The sequence below is a fragment of the Rhyacophila brunnea genome, unplaced genomic scaffold, assembly GCF_057557595.1.
Source record: "Rhyacophila brunnea isolate RB1 unplaced genomic scaffold, BYU_Rbru_1.0 scaffold_6, whole genome shotgun sequence".
Taxonomy (NCBI): domain Eukaryota; kingdom Metazoa; phylum Arthropoda; class Insecta; order Trichoptera; family Rhyacophilidae; genus Rhyacophila; species Rhyacophila brunnea.
This window is the reverse complement of record NW_028233276.1, coordinates 43176615-43199240: the sequence shown is the minus strand read 5'-3', so window position 1 is coordinate 43199240 and position 22626 is coordinate 43176615. Positions and strand designations below refer to the sequence as shown.

General features: G+C 33.5%; 1 protein-coding gene across 1 annotated transcript in view; it reads left to right on the top strand.

The window, feature by feature from the left end:
* shg (DE-cadherin) overlaps positions 1-22626 on the top strand; it is a 158511-nt gene that overhangs the window by 129279 nt on the left and 6606 nt on the right. The window contains exon 22 of the mRNA XM_085956835.1: positions 5932-6117. Coding sequence (XP_085812961.1) covers positions 5932-6117 — 186 coding nt within the window. The remainder of the gene's footprint in view (positions 1-5931; positions 6118-22626) is intronic.

Here is a 22626-nt window from a genome sequence, read left to right as displayed (position 1 = left end):
CAGTCTCAACGAATCATTGTACAAAATTAAAGTGGTAGATAGCCCTCAGTGTCAGTGTGGACATCCCACTCAAGATCTTAACCACATTGTCTGGCAATGTGATGCCTATGACCAGGAGAGAGAAGTATTATTGAATAAGTTGGGAAAATGCAGGTTATACCCTCCTTTTACGATTAATTCGTTCCTGGCAAAACCAAATATTTCAGTTATGAAAATTGTACATGAATTTCTCCAAAAATGTAACGTAAATGTCTAGTGTATAGTGTAACAAAAATGTAATTCTGTATCATTAATAATGTAACTATTATGCCTGTCGTTAAAAAAATGTATGTATACTTTTGTAAACCATTGTAAAGCAGAATAGCCTTCCATTCAGAGAAGAGCTCAATTGCTTCCAAATAAAGAAAAAAAAAATGATAATGATAATGATAATAAAAAGAATGTCCCCACTCGTTTTCTTCTGGGTATGCTATCAATGCAATTCTTGTCCACCCGAAGAGTGATTACTGATAACTCTTAAAGTTTTTCTTTTTACCCCAATTAATTAATTTTCATGTTTCCACGAATATCACTCGCAACTCTGCGGTCTTCATGATATACCGTCGCAGGACGGATGTGATGTTTCATGATGCTTTGTATCGTGCGATTAACCTGTTTGATGTCACCATAAAGGTTGATTTTTTTAACTATATAATATTCGTGGTATTTAAACTGTAGGGGTCGTCGATGTGAGGGCCAATGGTGTGGTGACAAGGAGAGATGAGAAGTCGTTGTCGTGATTATGAAGGGTGTGAGTTTATTTAAATTGCGTAAGTACACGTGTACAATTGTTACAATAATGTGAATCACAGCACAGAGCGATGTGCTTCGGTCGAAAACTTACAATCGAATAATTCTCTTTTTACCAATCAGACGTACTGATTATTATTTTATCAACTTATAATTATGTAATAATTAGGCTATTAACTAACTAAGTGAGAACAGATATACAAAGATTATTGTCGCGGTCATTGATCTACAAAGTTAGCTATAACTTGATACCTACATGGAAATGCCTATTACTTCAATTTGTAATATGTAATATCGCCATAAAACTATTTAACACAATAGGTTAAATTTGAATTTGTCTTTATCATTTTACTTTAATATTTACAATATACTTTCTTTTATACTGTATTGTTGTATTGATTGTTATTTATAATTAAATCATTTTTTTGTTTTGTATTCATTATCTATAATGGCATATTGGCCAATCTGTGTAATGCTTCATAATATGCCCAATAAATAATGCATCAGTAAGGGGTGAAAACAAATTAGGTATCCATATGTAGTACACAGTTTTTGTTATATAACATCTTTTTTCCTTTTTATTGACATCAATTTAAACATCGAAAAAACTAAATTGAACGTTATATATACACGATTGTCGTCCTCTGCTCAGTTAATGTCCGAGAAAGTCGCTCCTCTCCGATGACTCTCCATGACAAATAGTTTTGTTAGTGTAATCCACATGTAAATTCACGCGCCATTTTTATGTTAAGTCATAAGTGACGTGGTTTCCTGTGGAGTTGAAAAGGTCCTTAAACATCCCTTAAATTAAATGTCTGGAATATATTCTTGTGTAGAGTTATCCTTACGACAGTTTATCAATGAAAGAATCTCCAACATATTTTAAAAAGAGAACGGCTGGATAGTTCCGAAAACTATTTATGTTATGCCGATGTCGCAGTAATTTTTAGGAAATTCATCAAACAAGTTTCATTCCCCAAGCGACCGACTTAGGAGGAATTTCTTGCGTCCCGCGGGAGTTTTAATGGCAAAACTTTGTGGGCCGTTATTGTAACGCCGTTCTAACGATTTGAATACAAGATTATTTCGGGAAAGTTATTCCTTTTTTAGGAATATATGCGTTATTATGTTTTGAAACACTACCTCTAAATACAGAATGACCAACAAAAAATATTATTTTATTCATAGTGCAACATTTTCAAACCCATAAAAGTTACCTTCTATTTAAATATAAATTTATTGTATTTTTATTCAAATTGGAGTTTTAACAGTTATTTATCGTTATCATAACTCTACCGTCCTTTTATTTTGTTAACTGTCAATTCATGGTGGAACTGCATTGTATTGTTGTTTTTATTTAATAAAACGCATTTTTTTTATAGTACTTATTCCACTTTATTTAATATATTAGGACCGGTTTCGTCCGCCTCAGTGGGTCATTTTCAACAAAAAATGCGTTTTATTAAATGAAAACAACAATCTACCGTCCTTGTCAGGTTTTGGCTTCTTCATGCCAGCTCATTCAGTCCTCTACATTCTGATTATCGCCTTATCAATTATTGTTGATCCTGGAACTCTAAAATCCTTCTCGACTCTAACCGACCGTTCCTCATAATCCCCTTTCTGTCTTAAACATTATGGGTACAATGTGTGTCCAGCACACTAGGGATGCTTAATTTTTTATATTTTTAAACTACCTGCTTCCTAAATTAACAGCCTTTAAGAAACAAATATTGAACCATGAGGTGGACAACATAGCTGAATAACAAAACATCGGTAGATTATATTGGTCACAAACTGTGTCTATGACCAGACCGACAGAACAGATTAATAAATATAGTTCAGATAGGATAAACCCCAATACACTACATTTTGACGCAGGGTTTTGAATGTGTGAGTGTCCCACGAAAATCAACCACGCATTGCAATATGCACGACGTAAAATAGTGTGTGTTGCAACCTTCGAATACACCCATATTGAATGAGCGTCAGTACATAAACCAAGATTGTCAGTTGTCAGTGTTTGACGTATGACTTATTCTTGACGCGTGTATCAAGTTTATCCCGTATTCTTCCGCCCTTGAGATCGGTTGCCTGTTATTCCACACCCGTTAGGTATTTCAGTTCCAATTAATGCTGTGTTACCTGGACAGACCGTATTAAAAGAATTGGCCGTATCGATGAAGAATGGAAGCTGGAGAATATTAGCGAAGGACAGAAGGTCCTGAGATGTAGTGCAAGAAACTAATTACTTATTTTATTGTAGTGTTATTTAGTCAGAACAATGGAAGATCTTTTCGAGCCAGTCTGTTTTTAAGTATTTACATCAAACTAAATGTTACAGGTTTAACAAGTTTTGCCTGGTTGATTTATTAGATTATCTCACTCTTTTTTTTGTTATTTAAGTAGTTAGCTTTTTCATGCCGAACGAAAGCTAACAAAAAGCTATCAATTCTCCACTATCAGCCGGTACTTGACATACTCACTGTATATATTCTATTCTTCGAGAATATTCGCATAATTCGGTGTCAAAAATAAAAGTTCTTTTTTCGTAATTTGTGAGTGAATTATATAAGAACGAAACGTTCATTTTAACGTTCACGTTCATGAAAGCCAGTCGCTATGGACCAAAGTTTTAAAACCGGATTAGTTTTATTATTTTATGACGAGCAGACTGTAAAACACAAGAAATACAGAGCGTGCCGAGTGGCCTCAAATGTTACCAATATTAAATGCGCACTTCGTTTACTTGACAAACTTCAATGCATATTATGATGCACACGTAGAATAAAAGTTGCTAGGTACTTGATAACTTTGCACTCCGGCTCTAGGATGAAAATGATTTAATATATTCTAAAAATATTTTTTTACATATATTATCTATTTATTCTCTTATTACTACATAATTATATTAATAGAAGTGAATACCATTTGACCTAATTTTATGGAAGGTAATCAGGCAAAGAGGCGTATCAGTGTAGTATAAAGTGAAAAAAGGGCAAAGTTATAAAACGTATATCTACTCTAACTGTTGAAAATAAAATATTCTTTAATAACTGTTTAGTTTAGGTTTATCTCATATTTCTCCATACACGAGATTAAACCTTGTTATAACTTCACCGAATCCACATTATTATTTTACAACGTTTTTATTAGGTCGTATTCTTATTTGTCCGGTGGTTGTTTGTCCGGTACAAATCTTGCAATCGATTTTTAATTAACTTCCCGACTAGCTAGACATTTGAAACTTTTAGAATATATCAGAACACGATGCCAATGCATTTTTTTTAAAATACTTTTAGCCATCTTTAAGTATAATTAAATTCATTTTCAGTTAATTCTGTTTTGTATGAAAAGTTATTTCGGAAGAAATCCGTAATCCAATCCACTATTATTGGTTGCTAGGGAATTATTAATATATACGTGCGTTACTATGGAAATCAATATGAGTGTCAAAATGACATTTCAGTATTATTTCTATCAAATACATTTTTTTTGATTGTAAGCTAGTCAAATCAAGTTTATATGATTCAACAGAAAATTTAAAAACGTTGTATGTAGAAAGTTCTTTTTATCTTGTAATTATTACACCTATATCCTGGACAGTTCCAATGTTGCATCTTCATCTTAGATGTTACTAGTGTTTGCACGGTCCACTATCATATCTTATCACTTTTCAAATCATATCACCCCACCCCACCTCACATTCTGTATGATTTCCAAAATCTATTTTCGAAGCTCAGGATATTTTTCTTTTGTTTGTACTGTCTATTGGAAGTGTTTTATATTGCTTTGGTAGCCAATTTCTTATATAATAGTTAAGGTACTACATATTTTGTACGTTGTCGCACTGAAAAATAAATCTTTTTATCGTTACTCTTCTTCGCCTGTGTTGGCGTTTCGTTATTATGCGCATATACGACGTAATATATCGTCACTGTTCTGGCAGAAGACACTAATTCGAAAAAATGACATATTGAGTTAGTTATACCAAAATGTTCCTTATTTCAAACTTTACCGTCTGGAAACCTTCTTAATAAATAAACAGTATTTATTTTAAAGTGACCCTTTTTACGATTGCTTAATAAACTCACATTATAGACCATTTCAATTATTTTAACAACTTCAAAGTCAAATTACTCAAAACTAGTATTTTCCAGTTAGTGTGTTCTGCCAGAACAGAGACGATATAATATGTGATTCTATATTTTAATCATGCTATTTCAGTATATTTGGCCACTTATGTACAATAATTGATGTGGTCTATCTTTGTCTTCTGCAGTCAGTTATCGCGATATTAAAGTTGCGTGAATGTTTTAGTTTCGATACGAGTCGAACGTGTTTCATATTCGAAATAACTAATACTTATTTTATATGAAACATTGTGTCGTAGTTAATACAATGATATACGTAACTCATTCATAACATTTTTTCTCAATATGTTGTACTTAGAGTATCTGAGAATCAACGGTTCTCATAGTCCATTTAGGTTTTTATACCAAGATCTAGTAAGGTTTTATATTGATTTTGATGTTGCGTGACATAGACACTTATGTTTCGTCACTTTCCAGCTTTGTTTCAAATGTTAAGGCCATGCATTAGTTGAGGCACGGTCTAAAAAGATCGTCGCTAGGCGATGCGCGGATTGCGGGTGGCGGGTGAAAATGACGCCTGTCAAACGAAATATTAATTGTCATATAAATCCAACATACGTCCATTTTATGTTCTGTTTATTGTTCTATTGGTAACAATAATAATATATTCATTGACATGTTTTCTTTTTAAAGTAAATGGGTAACGTTTTTAGTCATCTTTACACGATTTTAGAATTAATTGACCCGTCGCCATCACGCAGCAAAGTGACGTGTTCCCGGGTCAACATTCTCTCAGTGAATGGCAGCGAGTCCAAAATTTCGTCGCGCGTACAGTTGAAAATTATTTGGCGTTTCACTGATGCGTCACCTTAAGAGCAGCACCGTGTTTCTTCTCTTGGTTCAGCGCTACAATACTAAATCTGGTATATTGTTGCAAGACTAAAGAAGCTACATATCCCTTTTTCGTAATACAAAACACGTGAAGCCTATTATCAATGGTTAGTTAAATGAAATAACTGATATACTAATTCATGTTTCTTTTTTACAGTTCTCTTACTGGCAGTCGTGGTCCACAGAAGAAGGTCCGAAGGTTGGGCCGAGAAAGAGCTAGACGATATTAGAGAAAACATCATAAACTATGAAGATGAAGGAGGCGGCGAGGGAGATGCCGGCTATGATCTCCACGTCTTACGGCAGATGTACGATCCGCCGGAGAAGGAGAGAGACCTTAAAGGTAAGACTTGAGATCATATTTTTGTGTTTTGCTTTCTTTTGAGTGGATTGAATAATATTTTGATATTATCATGTTGTTCCTATTTACAGTCCGATGAATAATTTGAGTGGCCAAATTCATGACATGAATGGTTAGTTCATATAAAAAAATCAGTACTTAATACCTTTGTGTATGTAATGTTATTATGGCAGTAGATTTCAAGATTCAATATTACTGAGGCTCAGAAGTTAAATGACCATAAGGGATGATAATAATATGATACTCAAAAGAGGCAAAGAAAATAAATCTATTCATCAGTATTTACCTCCTGTTTAAATTGTTTGTTTTATGTGTTGAAGTTATAAAGTTTTTTATGCATGTAATATGGAAATGACCCGTGTCTGGAAACATGTACGTATGCAGTTCGCCATATCACACTTCACCGTGAAATGTTGTATTGGAAATATATGGCCGTATATTAAAGACCGTCCAACCTCTTAGGGCCGTATAGTACCTACTGTTATAAAATTCATGTCTGAATAAAACACGGTTCTTGTCGTTTTACACTTTACAGAAAGCCAGCAGTAAACAAAATTTGAAAATAGCCGATATACTCGATTCTTTGTTAGGTTTTCATTCTTGAATTCATGAATTTTGCCAAATTCAGCTATGAAAATTGAATTAATGTTCATATTGAATCTAATAAAATTGGAGACCGTATAGTATATAAGTATACGGTTATCTCTTTCCGATAAGAGAGCACACGGCGAACTGTGCCACGGTGAAATGTTTTACGTACAATCTACATGTAACCGGTAATGACATGACTTTGATTTTACTGAGTAACAGTATCATTTTGACTTGCTTTACAAGGGAAGCTAATAAGATATATGTATAAAATGGCACTTTAATATTAGGAAAAGACACTAAACTTATAGACTAGTCTATATGGTTTTCGTGAATGTTCTATTATTCTAAAGTTTAAATTATCTGAAAACTTGAAATTAAATGAACTTAAAATTATGTGATATTAACATCTCTAGTAGACTTACATAACTAACTAAATAACGATTAAACAATTTCTTTTTACGCGGAATTGACGCCAAGTTTAATATTCCCAATCGACTTTCGTGCAAATAGTGATTTTTTTAGAAATGTAATCGATATTTTACAAAATAATACAACTTTCATATTATAATTCTCTCTGAAATTATTTCTCTCGCGGTCGAATTTTCGACGTTATAATATTCCCGCGCTGCACTGACGCCTTACCCCCTGACCGTACCCCCGCGGCTGGAAAGAAAATCTTTGGTTAATTATTCACAAATAACTTTGGTAAATTTACAACCCCTCCCATGCGCTCTTCTCAACCCTCGTTTTCCCGGACTATACTCGCCCATTATTCAACTGTCTAATAAAATTTCGTTTCAACGATAACTTTAAACACACACAGAAAATCCATTTTACTATGAAATAAAAATTATTTGTATGAATATTTAAAATCTTTTCATAATTCGGTAATAAATATACGTTTTTGATTAACTATTTTTTTTATTCAACGAATAATTCACAAGATTTAAGAATGTAACATTCTCATTATTGAACATACATAATTTTGATCGATAATTACAATGTTACATTCTTAAATCTTGTTAATTATTCGTTGAACAAAAAAATAGTTAATTAAAAATTATTAGCAAGAAGTTACAACAAAAATCTTGGAGTGGTCCGTGACGTCGGTTAGTAATTAAAGTAATACCTTCTTTGATTTAAAATAATAGTAATTCAATTTGGAAAGCGCTTCAGTGAGTATTAAGAGCCATTAGTTAAAATTTGTCGCAATTAAGTATGGCGCCTTTAGAATAGTGGTCTATGTGCATGGGCGTGAAACCCTAGAGATGCAGGTTCGATTCCTGTCTTACTTTTTTCAAAAAAGATTTATTCTGTTGGTTATAATATATTTTCTCAGAAGTGTTTTCAAAATTATGTTAAATAAACGTTTACTTTCAATTGAATGAAGATAGAGAGACAATCATTTAGTATTTATACACAGCTTACTTTTTTTGTGAATACTTTAATAAATCGATCGTTAATAATCGCGAATTTTTTTATATCATTGTAATCCGTAAACCATGCGTACTTTGAATAGACATGTTTTATACATTCATAGGATTGAAATATCCTTATTATAACAAGCAACTTTTCCAACTGTCAATCAAAAAAAAAATTACTTTCACCACTAGCTATTACAATACCGGACGATTTTTATGATTCCGGAATTAAACTAAAAACAATACGTTATATCGACAAGTTGTTGATCGTTTTTTTGTGGATGTTAACAGGTTTCAGCTTATTGCGTGAGGGAAGGACGAAAGAAAATATAATTATACTGTAGTATAGATATTCTTTTTTCAGTCCATTTTCTTGCTTTTGTGCAGCAGTTAATCTCGGCATCCATGAACCTTTAGGATAAATTTTGTTACCATGTTGTTACCATCGTTAGAGCTCTCTGAGTATTTGTTCGTTGGCTTGTCTTATGTGGTGGCTCAAAAGAATCTTTTTTTAGATTTGTCGATAATTCTGCATATTCTTTACCTTTCAAAAGAATTGGTCTAGTATGCGCGGAGCATGTCACACAAAAAGATTTTTAGGGCACATTGCAACATTACAACTAAAATTCGGCTAGACACTGCACAGTGCATTCATAAATCAGAGCTGCCAATGTTGCGCTCTAGTGCACACAGCAGCTACTAGTCGATTAGTCTAAAAGTCAACTGTCAAAATATTCAAACCGGTTAAGTGTACATCCGACAGAAAAACAGTAATTTATTGGCGTTGAAGAAAATAATATATAGCCTAAAATATTGGGTATATTAAACCGACTCAGTGTTTTTTTTTTTTTTTTTATGATTTTACCGAGGCTTTGACTGCGACTCGCTGTCATATCGCCTCTTCTCTTCTAGAAGGGGATCCGTCGATCAGGTCCTCACTCCTATTCTGTTAAATAACTTTACAATTTTGCCCAGCTCTTCCGTCTTACCCACCGCCAGGACACCCTTCAATTCGTCGACATTCTCATAGATATCCGCAATTCGCAGCTGTACTCTGTGAATATCATATTTGGGGCATTGCAGTGCTATATGTACAATGTCCTCTAAAACATGACATTCATCGCAGAGCTGCGATTCGCTTCTTCCCATGAGGACATCAAATCTTTTGCCCATGGTGTGCCCTGTTCTTAGCCTCAGTATTAACTTAAGCTCATTCCTCGTCAAAGAAGACTCTACAAACCAGGACACCTCTCATGGTGATGGTAGAATAGACTTACTCCATTTCCCCTTTTCTAATGATGCCCTATGGTGAAAATCTATCCACATACTATGGCACATTTTCTTTATAGCCTCATTCCAGTCCAGGTTTTCTGGTATCCACTGATATGGTACCCCTGAATGGCCAGCTTCCTTTGCCAGATCATCTGCCATTTCATTGCCCTCAATGCCCATGTGCGATGGGATCCATTGAAGGCATAGATCTCCTGTTATAATTATTGTAAAGACATTATTATTTACTTGCGATGTCATTTAATTATGATCGCTATCATTATCATTTTTGCCCTTTCGAGATCTGACTTGGGTTAGTTTGAAAAGCGACTGGTGCGCTGTGTTTAATATGCATTGTATACGTAGTAGCGACGACTCTTTGAACTACACACAAAAGCGACATTTATGCCTAGCGCTTTCAACTATTTTGCATGGTCAAAAGATCAACGTTTCTTGCGAATGTGCATTACAGTATATTACATGATGTATTTTTGAACACCAATGAAATCACATCAAGATTGTACGTACTTATCTTCTTTTCTTTCGACCATGTCCGGATCATATGGGCCTCCACAGAGTAGAGGTTTTTATTGACAGATTTTGCTTTTTACCAGAAATGGACGTCAGCCACTTGCTCAACCTATTAGGTCTATACCCTGACACACACAAATTGAAGAACAATATGTGAACTTGCCAGACCCAGGATTCGAACCCGGGACCCACGGCGTTATAGTCCAACGCTTAAGCCGCGCGGCCACCGTGGGTTATCTTAGATGTAATCAATATAAATGTATGTTACATATCTAAAGAAATATACTAGACATCTCACATGTCTTGTTTAGTGATTTAGTTTATACAAATTAATTAAATTTTGATAGTCATAAAGCTCAGCTTATGAACGAAACGTGTCATATAAAAAGTATATGTAGTGAGTAATACCAAGAAACATCAAATTTAATCATTTTCAATTATCGTCGTGTAAACACTGAATCTGTTAAAAATATATGGTACGAGGGTGGGTCAATAAGTCCTTAGAAAAGCCGACAGGTGGCGCGACTAGTACTGTAAGCGGTTTGTTTCCATGCAGCGGCACTACCGATTCAGTATGCTGCGAAGTTTCAATCAGATTGGTTGGGTTGTTGTGTGTTTCTCGTACATTTAAAAAAAAAATTTGCTTGTTTTTTTTTGCTTGGAGAAAATTGAGTTTAGAGCTGTTATTAAACATTTTAATATAAAAGGGTTAACAGCAAAGGAAATAAAAAATGAGTTGGATTTAGTTCACGGCACATCTGCTCCTTCACTTGCAACTATTTATAACTGGTTAAATGAATTTAAACGTGGTCGTACATCAACAAAGGATGAACCACGCTAAGGACGTCCTGTAGAGGTGACTACACCAGAAATGATCAATAAAATCCACGATATGGTGTTAAGTGACCGAAGATTAAAGTTGAGTGAGATAATTGAGGTTACAGGGATCTCAAAAGGTAGCGTCATTTCTATTTTACATGACAAATTGGGCATGAAAAAAATTTCTGCAAGATGGGTGCCGCGTTTGCTCACAGTCGACAATAAACGCAATAGGGTGGTGGCCTCTAAAGCCCTGTTGTCGCTCATGCAACGCAATCCGGATGAATTTTTTCGTCGCTTTGTGACTGTATATGAAACATGGATACACCACTATACTCCCGAGACGAAAGAACAGTCAAAGCAGTGGATTGCGAAAGGCGAACCATGTCCAAAGAAGGCGAAAACCGTAAAATCAGCTGGTAAGGTTATGGCTACTGTATTTTGGGATGCACGTGGAATTATTTTCGTTGACTATTTGGAAAAAGGAAAAACAATAACAGGGGATTATTATGCATCTTTATTGGACCAGCAAAAAACAAAATTGAAGAAAAACGGCCTCATTTAAACAGGAAAAAAATCCTCTTTCATCAGGACAATGCCCGTGTTCACACATGTTTACGATCAATGGCTAAAATTGAAGAATTGAAGTTCGAATTGGTCGACCACCCACCGTATTCGCCAGATTTAGCCCCCAGTGACATTTTCCTTTTCCCAAACTTAAAAAAATGGCTAAGTGGACAACGTTTTTTTTTTAAATGAAGAAGTCATCGATCGGACAAATGCTTATTTTGAGGACCTTTCGAAAACTTATTTTTCTGACGGTTTAAAAAAAATTGAGAAACGTCTAACCAAGTGTATTGAGCTCCAAGGAGATTATGTTGAGAAATAAAAAAAAAATACAAAATAAAAACTGTTTTAATGCTTTTTTCTAAGGAATTATTGACCCACCCTCGTATTTATTAGGTTAGAAACTATTAATTTTCTGATAATCTGAGTCGCTTTATAATGTTAAATGACTTGTTATTCGATAACTTTTTTGTTTAACTTTTGAGCGATTAAATGAAAAAAAAATATTAGAGCGTAGTCTTAAGAGGCTTACCGATAACTTACTGGTAGTGTCAATTTGAGGAGTATTAGAATTAATCTTCTTGGCAAATTCTATTTAGCAATGTTGGGGTTAAGAGCTTCGTTTAATCTAGAACCGAAGTTTTTAGCCAAGTAACGAATTAAGTTTTTACATTATTGCCTGTCGAGTATTTTCAGATAGCCTGTAATTATATCCCATCCTTGACAAGTCAATTCTTCTGTGTAAAATTTTGAGATAGACTTCTTCTTTGTTTTATTGGCTATTTATGCGATATTTTATATTTCGACTCGTGGCAAATGAATTTGGCAATTATTTTTGTTACTTAGCGCAAACTTTTTCAGCTTTTATTTAATTGGTTAGAAAAAAATCTACACTTCATTATTTTCTACTTTGTCCTCATTATAATATAAAATTAATTATATGTTACGTATTATATAGTATCAAATCAAATTTATTTATTTTACATATAATGAACATAACAAATTATAAATTCAAAGCGTTCACGACATGACATAAAATAAGTGTTAATAATTTAAAAAAATAAAAATAATACAATAAGTAACAAAATAAGAAAATAAATAAAATAACAAAATAGAAGTAAATGGAAGCACACAGACTTAACTTTGATAGAAACCCCTATCTTAAAAACCTATAAAACAACGTCCACCTAAATTCACCCTCACGTAAGTGGAATATATCAATATCCGAAGCGATTTCATTAAACATGGTTATTTCCCTCCCAATTGGCATTACTAATGGCAGGTTAGTTCTGCACCGTGGGAGAACAAACAACGGATGCCCTCGATTCCTAAGGTAATTATCAGAGACACACAAGCCAACACCACCAAGAATGGCAGAGTTCACATTTACGCCGCGTATAAGTCTGAAAAATATGTAGCTAAATAAAGATCCCTTCTAAATTTTAAGCTGCAGTATGTAAGCATCCCTAAGAGAAAATCAGTCGGATAGAGCCACGGATAATATCCATACAGCCGAAAGTAAAGGAGTCTCAATATATACAGTATATACACCCTTGTCCAAATATATATGGACAAGACAATTATTTTTATTTAAAAATGTGTTTTTTCGATACAAAAAATACAATCGGTGACTAAATCAGAAGAATAAATATTTATTGTGTCCATTATTGGTTTGCAGCACCATCTTATTGCGTTTTGGCTTAGATTTTACCATTTTAAATTGATTTTGGTTGTGAAATCCTTATTTATGAGTCTCATCTTAGAGATGGACTATCAATTCTCTTTTGGATTGAGGTCTGGTGAATTGCCAGGCCAATCCAAAATGGTTACACCATTGAGAGTGAAGAATTTTTCACAGTATTGGACGCATAGTAAGGTGCCAGATCTTATTGAAAAAAATCAGGTTTTCTAGAAAGTTATGTGGCGTATCTTGGTCTAGACAAGCATTATATAGACATAATATTATATAGAAATATATTTCACAAATATACTATATTTTGCCATGTATCCTCCAGTCGCGAGAGGTGGAGGTAGGCTGTTAAGATTAGACATAAATAGTGCACACAAAACTATTCATTCATACTTATATGTTTTCATTGCACTAAGAATACAATTTGCAGATGTTGCTGGTTAATTTTTAAAAAGTAAATAAACCCTGTCTAAACTAAACCATAATAGTTTAGGTATGCTATAGGCGATCCGTAAACAATAATGCACACTTTTTCAGTCATACTTATTTGTCTTCGGTGAATTAAGAATACATCTTACAGATGGTGCTGGTTAGTTTTTTTTAATTCATTAAGCCCTGCCTAAACCAAACCATAATCGATAAAAATAGTCTTCTAAGTATATATAAAATATTGAAAATTATGTATGTTTTAATGGCATAATTATTTTAGATATTTTTAGATAGACGAATATTTTTTGACTTGGATTAGGCAAGGTTTAATTGAATTTTTAAAACTAACAAATAATATTTACACACTGTAGTCGTAGTTCAATGAAAACAAATACGTTTGACTGACAAAGTTTATTGTGCATTATTTATGTCGCACTTATAACAGTCCACCTCCACTTGACTCTTAGCTATGGTTTTCTCAAGGGGTTGGTTAGACGCCTCACCAGGGTGGTAGAGATGCCTTGAGGTGATTAGTTGAAACAAATTCAATTACTTTTTAAACCTATACAATGTTTCAATGTTTGCATATTACACTACACATGCATACAATATTGTTATGAATTGCAATATGTTAATATTATATATGTGTCTGGAATCGGCATTTTATATTTTTTTGGTATTTTATACGGAAAGTTTCCGGCCTATTTTACTATAATGAATCGTTCATTTTATGCACAAAAAAAGCATATTTAAATAGAATCGAATACGCATAATTTAACGCACTATTTTAAGCGATAACATTGTATTATGTAGTATATTCCCCAACAAAGGGTTATTGTTAGTTAGTTTGAAAACTTTCGACGGCGGGACGGACTATATTTAATAATCCATTTTTGAGTAAAATAATATTAGTGATACTCGAGTAAAATAATAAACACGAAAAAAATCTTTGACAAGTGACGCATTATATTATTTTTCTCTATCCGGAAAAAGGTAAAGGCGTAACCATAATAATAATCATAATCGTCAGCTGGGGTTGATCCACTGCGGGATGAAAGCCTCTAATAGCTCCTCCACTCTTATCGGTCCCTAATTATTCCATACATGACTAATATTTGATAAAAGTATACCTCTATCGCGTACCATATAGGGATTGCAATATCGGTTTTAAATATCAGATAATTCCGATATATTCGGTATTGAAAGTGGAAACAAAATATATTAATTAACATAAAAGACTTAACACGACTTGATTTTTGTCGGGTGACGCGATGTCTGGTATACTTCCGCACCCTTTCATCGTCCTTGGTAACCAGTAATGGCACATGATACGAGGGTGGGTCAATAATTCCATAGAAAAAAGCATTAAAACAGTTTTTATTTTTGTATTTTTTTTTTATTTCTCAACATAATCTCCTTGGAGCTCAATACACTTGGTTAGACGTTTCTCAATTTTTTTTAAACCGTCAGAAAAATAAGTTTTCGGAAGGTCCTCAAAATAAGCATTTGTCCGATCGATGACTTCTTCATTTGAAAAAAAACGTTGTCCACTTAGCCATTTTTTTAAGTTTGAGAAAAGGAAAAAGTCACTGGGGGCTAAATCTGGCGAATACGGTGGGTGGTCGACCAATTCGAACTTCAATTCTTCAATTTTAGCCATTGATCGTAAACATGTGTGAACACGGGCATTGTCCTGATGAAAGAGGATTTTTTCCTGTTTAAATGAGGCCATTTTTCTTCAATTTCGTGTTTTAGCTGGTCCAATAAAGATGCATAATAATCCCCTGTTATTGTTTTTCCTTTTTCCAAATAGTCAACGAAAATAATTTCACGTGCATCCCAAAATACAGTAGCCATAACCTTACCAACTGATTTTACGGTTTTCGCCTTCTTTGGACATGGTTTGTCTTCGCAATCCACTGCTTTGACTGTTCTTTCGTCTCGGGAGTATAGTGGTATATCCATGTTTCATCTACAGTCACAAAGCGACGAAAAAATTCATCCGGATTGCGTTGCATGAGCGACAACAGGGCTTTAGAGGCCACCACCCTATTGCGTTTATTGTCGACTGTGAGCAAACGCGGCATCCATCTTGCAGAAATATTTTTCATGCCCAATTTGTCATGTAAAATAGAAATGACGCTACCTTTTGAGATCCCTGTAACCTCAATTATCTCACTCAACTTTAATCTTCGGTCACTTAACACCATATCGTGGATTTTATTGATCATTTCTGGTGTAGTCACCTCTACAGGACGTCCTGAGCGTGGTTCATCCTTTGTTGATGTACGACCACGTTTAAATTCATTTAACCAGTTATAAATAGTTGCAAGTGAAGGAGCAGATATGCCGTGAACTAAATCCAACTCATTTTTTATTTCCTTTGCTGTTAACCCTTTTATATTAAAATGTTTAATAACAGCTCTAAACTCAATTTTCTCCATTTTCCATTTTTCCATTTTCCACAAGCAAATTTTTTTTTTAAATGTACGAAAAACACACAACAACCCGACCAATCTGATTGAAACTTCGCAGCATACTGAATCGGTAGTGCCGCTGCATGAAAACAAACCGCTTACAGTACTAGTCGCGCCACTTGTCGGCTTTTCTAAGGACTTATTGACCCACCCTCGTAATATATGAAATATGAATATTTTTATATATAATATATTTTGTAGGTAAATACTGTTTTTTTACATTATTTTACAAATATCGGTATTCAATGGGAAATACCGAAATACCAGTATTTCTATTTTCATTCGGTATTGCAATCTCTAGTAGGTAACTATTGCTGATATATTTAGGTAACAATTTAATAATGTAAATCAAACATAAGAAAATTAAGATATAAAATTACGAAGGAACTGCATTATGGGATAGCCATTTTTTAGGGAAAATGCCTAAAATAAATGTATTTATATCACTGCTGCACGATTTTTTGAGATCGATGTGAAAATATATATTACGTATATAAATGCGCCCCCCAAAATTTTTTTTCTATTTGATTTGGCTCATCAGAAAAGAAAGGTTGTTAATCACTTCTGAATCACAGTGTCATAATATTATTATATCTTCACCTCTGCTATAACTAGATAACTTACAATAATATTTAAAACTTAGTATATCGACACCTCCTACGTAGAGTATTGTAACTTCAAAATCGCAACTTTACAGGAGAGCGGTTTAAAGATACAAAAGCTTGGTGTAAGTCGACCTTTTGAATGTTTTGCACCAAATTTGGGATGTCAATTGTAAATTATAAATAGATTTGTTTTGCATTAAAGGATATCTAATATTTTCTGTGGTTAATCAGAAAATGCAGTTACAACATTATAGTGCGGAAAAGAATTTGTTTGAAATATTGTATAAACCACATACAATAGTTTACGGCGGAACCTCTTACATGCATTTAGTTGTATGTGATACTTATCATAATTTACGTCGTCATGGTTTTGGTGAAATATATTGTATATGTTAGATACAATCCTTCACCTAGGATTTTTTGCGTATTTAAAATCATAATTCGGTAATAACAATAATTAAAAGTTATGGTATGGGTCGTCAGATAGGTAGGTTGGAAAAAATACTCTTTATAAAATTGCTTTTATTGTCATTTAATAAAACATTACATAAATTTAAGACTTTCATGACATGATAAAAATTAAACATACAGAAAAAAACAGAGAAGAAATAATTTCAATCAAAAATCCAATTCAAGAAAGTATTTAAATATTGAAATAAAATTAAAAGCAAAAAAGAAAAATTACAATCACTTTAAACCAACGTTTTTGGTTAAATAATATATCAAATATCAAAGGAAAATCAAACAAGAGAATAACAATGGGTGATTAAGTGGAAGGGTGCACTTCAGGTTAAAATATAAGTGAAACTGAAAAAGAAATCATTCTGCAACTATATTTTTAGTTTGGAATTAATTTTCAATTATATGATGCGAAGAAAGAAGCATGCACAATTTAAAACATACAACCGAAAAGAGATTTTTTACACTGACATATTAATTATTAAGCTGATTCCTCAGAAACTGCTGGTGGAATTTCAGTGGTAGGTATTAGCAGGTATAAAATTACTGAAAAACTCAAGATAACGCTCAGGAATGATTCCATTGTTGCACATATGCAGTAAATCATCTGTCTTAGCTTTTGGAATTGGCAATATTTGTGAATAAAGAACCTTTACCGAAAATGAAGTTTCTCGTTGCGTGTGCTATGTGTTACTTTTCACGACCATGGTCGAGTAGACAGTGCTGGACAAGTCGCACTTGTAATTAATCTTAAACGGATCATTGTGATTTATATAAATTTGTATTAGTCCATAATATGATAATTTAATAGAGCTCTGAAATCATACATGCTATGTGATTGATCTCTACCACATCCTTCTTTGTTTTCCTTCTTGTTTTGTCCATCCAACTAAACAGTACCATTCTGGAGGTGCAAAAATTTGTTTGTTTGTCAAACATCTTTCAATCAGGGCTTGAACGCAGTCCTCTTCATTTTGCGTACGTCCCCTTTCCAAAAATGTATGCTTTACATTAACATTGTATTTATGGACTAAATACAGTCATGTTAAAGTCATAAACAATGCGATTTTTGTTCTGGCCTATATTGTTAGAGCAAAACCTGAATTCTTTTGCTTATAGACCACAATAAGTAAGCAACTTGAGTCCTCATTTGCACCTCGTTTGCCTTCAGCTTCCTGCTATATGTATCATGTAGCTACCTTTTGTGTAAATTGAAAAACTGTGAAATTTCAAACTGATAATTTACGTTTATAATAAAATGTACTTACTCAAATTTCCGTGAAGGGCATTCAAAATTTTTTGGAAGTCAAAATTCGCAGATACAATTTTGCCGTGTAATGATTGAACATCATGTTTATCAAATAATCTTAACTGACGACCAAGGTTCTTGCCATAAACTGGAAGTTGCTCCGTGGATGCTACTCGGACTTGTAAGTTTTTGAAAATGTGACATTGGACACACTGGTCCTTTTCAGGGACATAGTGACACAACACAATTTAAAATAAAATTGATACTGCCTTTCTGTTTGAGCTTTATGTGTGTATATTATGGGTTCATACCATTCATTATATAGTTTAAATAAATGGGTAAAATCCAGGTCGCCATCTAAGTAAAGTTTGCTTGATCGCTGTCGAACATAATCTGATTCGACCGGTTGGATGGACTTAACATGGTCGGAAACACTGGTATTCATATCATCAGTTAATACAACATTGCAATTTTTGTGTCGACTTCGTTGATCAGGTGTTAAAACGGCAGTTTCATTATCCACCTTGTCCAAAGCTGTGAATACGAATTGGTCACAAATAGAGAAAGTAGCTAGAAACTTTTTTTACAGACCTTCCATGTTTCCAAATTTCGCCACGACTGAGTTTCAGTAAAAACTCTGCGTTGTTTTTCATTTATCGCTAATTTAGCAACATATTACCACTTTTATTTCGATCACCCGAAACCTTAGCCATTATAATTGAGGTTTTTAAAAAAAAAATGATTATAAAGCATTATAAATCTCATAGTTTCTGATAACAGTACCTCTTGAGGTGATTTTTCACAAAACTAGCTCTATATTTTATAATATATCCAATTAATTTTACTGTTAATCTTTTCGAGAGAATGTAGTCTGTTTGTATCAGCAACGCTGTCACTAGTCTCATCATCGTCACAAATAATGTCTAAAAGTTCCATTATCATATTTTAATCAGCACCTGAAGGCAGTGATGACTCTGTAAAAAGCAAAACAACTAAATAAACATGAATTTATAAAAGTTATCACGCGTATAATATTGCAACTAAAATTGTATGTCGCCGTATAATATGATAAGTACTACATACAATATATTTTACTAAAATAAGCACGACGTAAATTATTATAAGTGATAGATACAATATTTTTTTTCAGTTTTTTCCGACGTAAAATATGGTAAATATTACATACAATAATAGTTACACGCAAAGAAACGACGTAAACAATGGTAAGTATAACTTACGATACTTTTTGTTGTCGTACGAGAAAAAGATTAAAAATATTAACTTACCTTGAATCCTAAAGTCACAGTTTCCCTGGGTAGAATTTATTTCGTCCATTGTTGTTTTACTATTATTATCCGTTTCTATAATATTATACGCTGTACTATTAATTGTCCCATCTGGCCTAATTACACATTTTTGTGCACGCATAGATTTTCTATCAATTTTTGTATTCTTGACACTAAAGTCCTGTAAGGGCGAATATATTGCGCAATATTTGTTGACATTGTCTAGATCTCTTCATTATGGTATTTAATATTTACCAAACCATACAAAAATACAATATAACCGAATGTTCACAGTGGTAGCGGTGTGTCACCTCCCGTCCGAAGTGAAGTATCGTAATTAGCAGTAAAAATACACCCGCGCGGCAAGATCTCCGCGCGTTTCCCGCGTATAGTATTGCCAAATACGTTACCATACTTCACGTCGGAAAAATTTCAAGAAATTTGAGATACAATAATATGCAATGCTTGAAAATCGCACTTATATTACGAATTTTGAAATTCTGTAAATGGCATCATATGTAATACATACTATGGATACGAAAAATGAAAAAAAGTGAAAAACGTCATTTTGTTAGTTACAATGTTATACGTAGGAGGTGTCGATATACAACTGGGTTAAATTAGTAATCCTGTCACATCTAACCATTCAGTTAACAGTTAAAGTTTAATTAAAAATGAAAAGAACAACAAAATAATGAAAGATATTATTAGTATTAGATGCCTAGTTGTTGAATTTAGGGAGTGATAGTTATTAAGACATCTCGTTTTTAGAAATCTTGTATAATATATAATATAACAGTTTATACTATCAAAAATAGCATTATTCGAGTTACCTAATTATATGTTATAGTTACCCAATCTAAATGAAATACGTGCACCGTGTGTTATTTTATTATTTAAGAAAATGATCATACAATTCCACAGAGCTTATTTGTGAGCTTAAAGTTTTACGTTGCATTCGTTAAACGGTTACAAGATTTAATATTCGTGGTATTTTTTCAAGAAGCAAGAATAGTCAACCAAAATACATTGTGACATTACTGCAGGTCACAGGAAGCGGCGGGGCATACGGGTTTGTTCAGTGATTGTTGCCTGACTCTTGGTTTTGGGACGACGCTACCCAGGGCTATTTGCATACATTTTGCGTTATTATTCTTATCAATCAATTTTTCGTGTTCGGTTTACCAATGCTGTCGAATTTCTTTCTGGGATGACAGAAAGCAAATATTTCACTACTTTGATTGTTTGATACCCACATAAATTGAGCATCTGATTCTTGTGTGATTCGAACAATAATTCCTCGTAAACCCCTCACTAATTTCACAATTCGTCACATCGCCGCTTGTAGGCTGTCTTACCAAATGGTCAATATTACTATTTTTTTATGATTTGTAGTCGTTTCCTCGTCGATGAAGGTTGTTGTAGTCTCGGTCTTTGAAAACAGAAATCATATAAATAACTATTGTTTTTTTAGCCGAATGGATTAAATACGTCTCTGATAATAAAATTCCAAATTCAACGTTACACCTACCTACACAGCATATGGGGAAAAGAGCACCGCCGTGTTTCGGTCTTCGGCCGCCTGGCGCGCCGCGTCGCTTGTGTCCCACGGCGCTAATAACTTCCGGACACTTCGCCGGAAACAACTGAAAATGGCGTCGTTATAAATATTAATAATCGTTATAATAATACTAATACAACGCGGGGAGTAAGTAAGTAATCTGAGAACATTGTTTTGTCCCTGTTAGTTTGGCTCTTGGCTTATTGTTCCGGAACGGCTGTGTGATATAGATACCATCTTAATTTATTTTTACTAAAACCACAAACGGCTTTCCTGTAGACAACTCATCAATCAACGAAAGTATGCATAGTATAAAGATGGTTGAAGAACGTACGGAGATATTATAGCAATCGATGCAAATGAAAGATTTGCAGTACCTGAAAGAAACATTTTTAATCATCGTGCCTTGATGTACCTACGGACAAAAATAATAAAATGTCATAACTCATTTTAAAGGGGTTTTTGGCTAATTCGGTGATTTTCTGTTAGCGCCATCCACGTATAGTACCTAAATTACTTTTCCTATATAATTTTTGTACATCAGAAGTTAAAGGTCGGGTGTTCGAAAAATATGTTCTGAAGGCATTTTTATTTTATTTTTTGTCTACATATTGGTAAAAGAATACAAATTCTGAAACTAAGTCATTATGTACAACCTGGTCGTGTCCGGAAACTTGTACGTATGCAGTTCGCAGTATCACGAAATTTATGGCTGTATATTAATGACCGCCCGACCTCTTTGTGTCGTAATAGTAGGTAGTGACATAAAATGCCAAATCAGCCATGAAAATTGAATTAATGTTAATATTGAATCTAATAAAACCTCTTTCCGATAAGAGAGCTCACGGCGAACTGTGCCACGGTGCAATGTTTTACGTACAATTTACATGTAACCAAACCTGGTGACATAAGTTCTTTTAAAAGTCAGTGATCCAGATACCTAAAAAATATAAAGTGCGGAATCGTCACAGAATAATAATATTGTTTTATTTTTAAGAAAAAAAGATTAACACGGGAAAAATACATGAATTTAACTATCGAATTTGTGCCAAATTAGTTACATTGTTTTACGTTTTTCTCTCCTGAACAATTTCTAATATGTGACACCCGACCTTTTACTTCTGACACACAGAATGAGCGAATTGAGGCATATCGTAACAAATATTAAAGGAAATCTATAATAATGATTAATGACATTATGAAAATCTGTTAATCTGTTAATTTTAACGGTATTAAAACGTAGCCGAAATTTCCTAACGGAATTACGAAATGGCAGATTGTTTGAAAGTATTTCTTCTGCTTTTTTATTTTGATCATACGATATTATTATTTCGACATTGTATTGAAACTGTTCATTAATAATAGTTTTTATCTTTCCCATTTATTTATCGGATGTAAAATTTTTTCGTATCAATAAGTAATAATGATATAATTATAATGTTAACTTTAATTAAGTCGTTTGATTTTTATGTCGTATGTCAGTATTAGGGAATCTAATCCCGAACCGAAATTTTGATCCCGGGATTTCGAGATTACA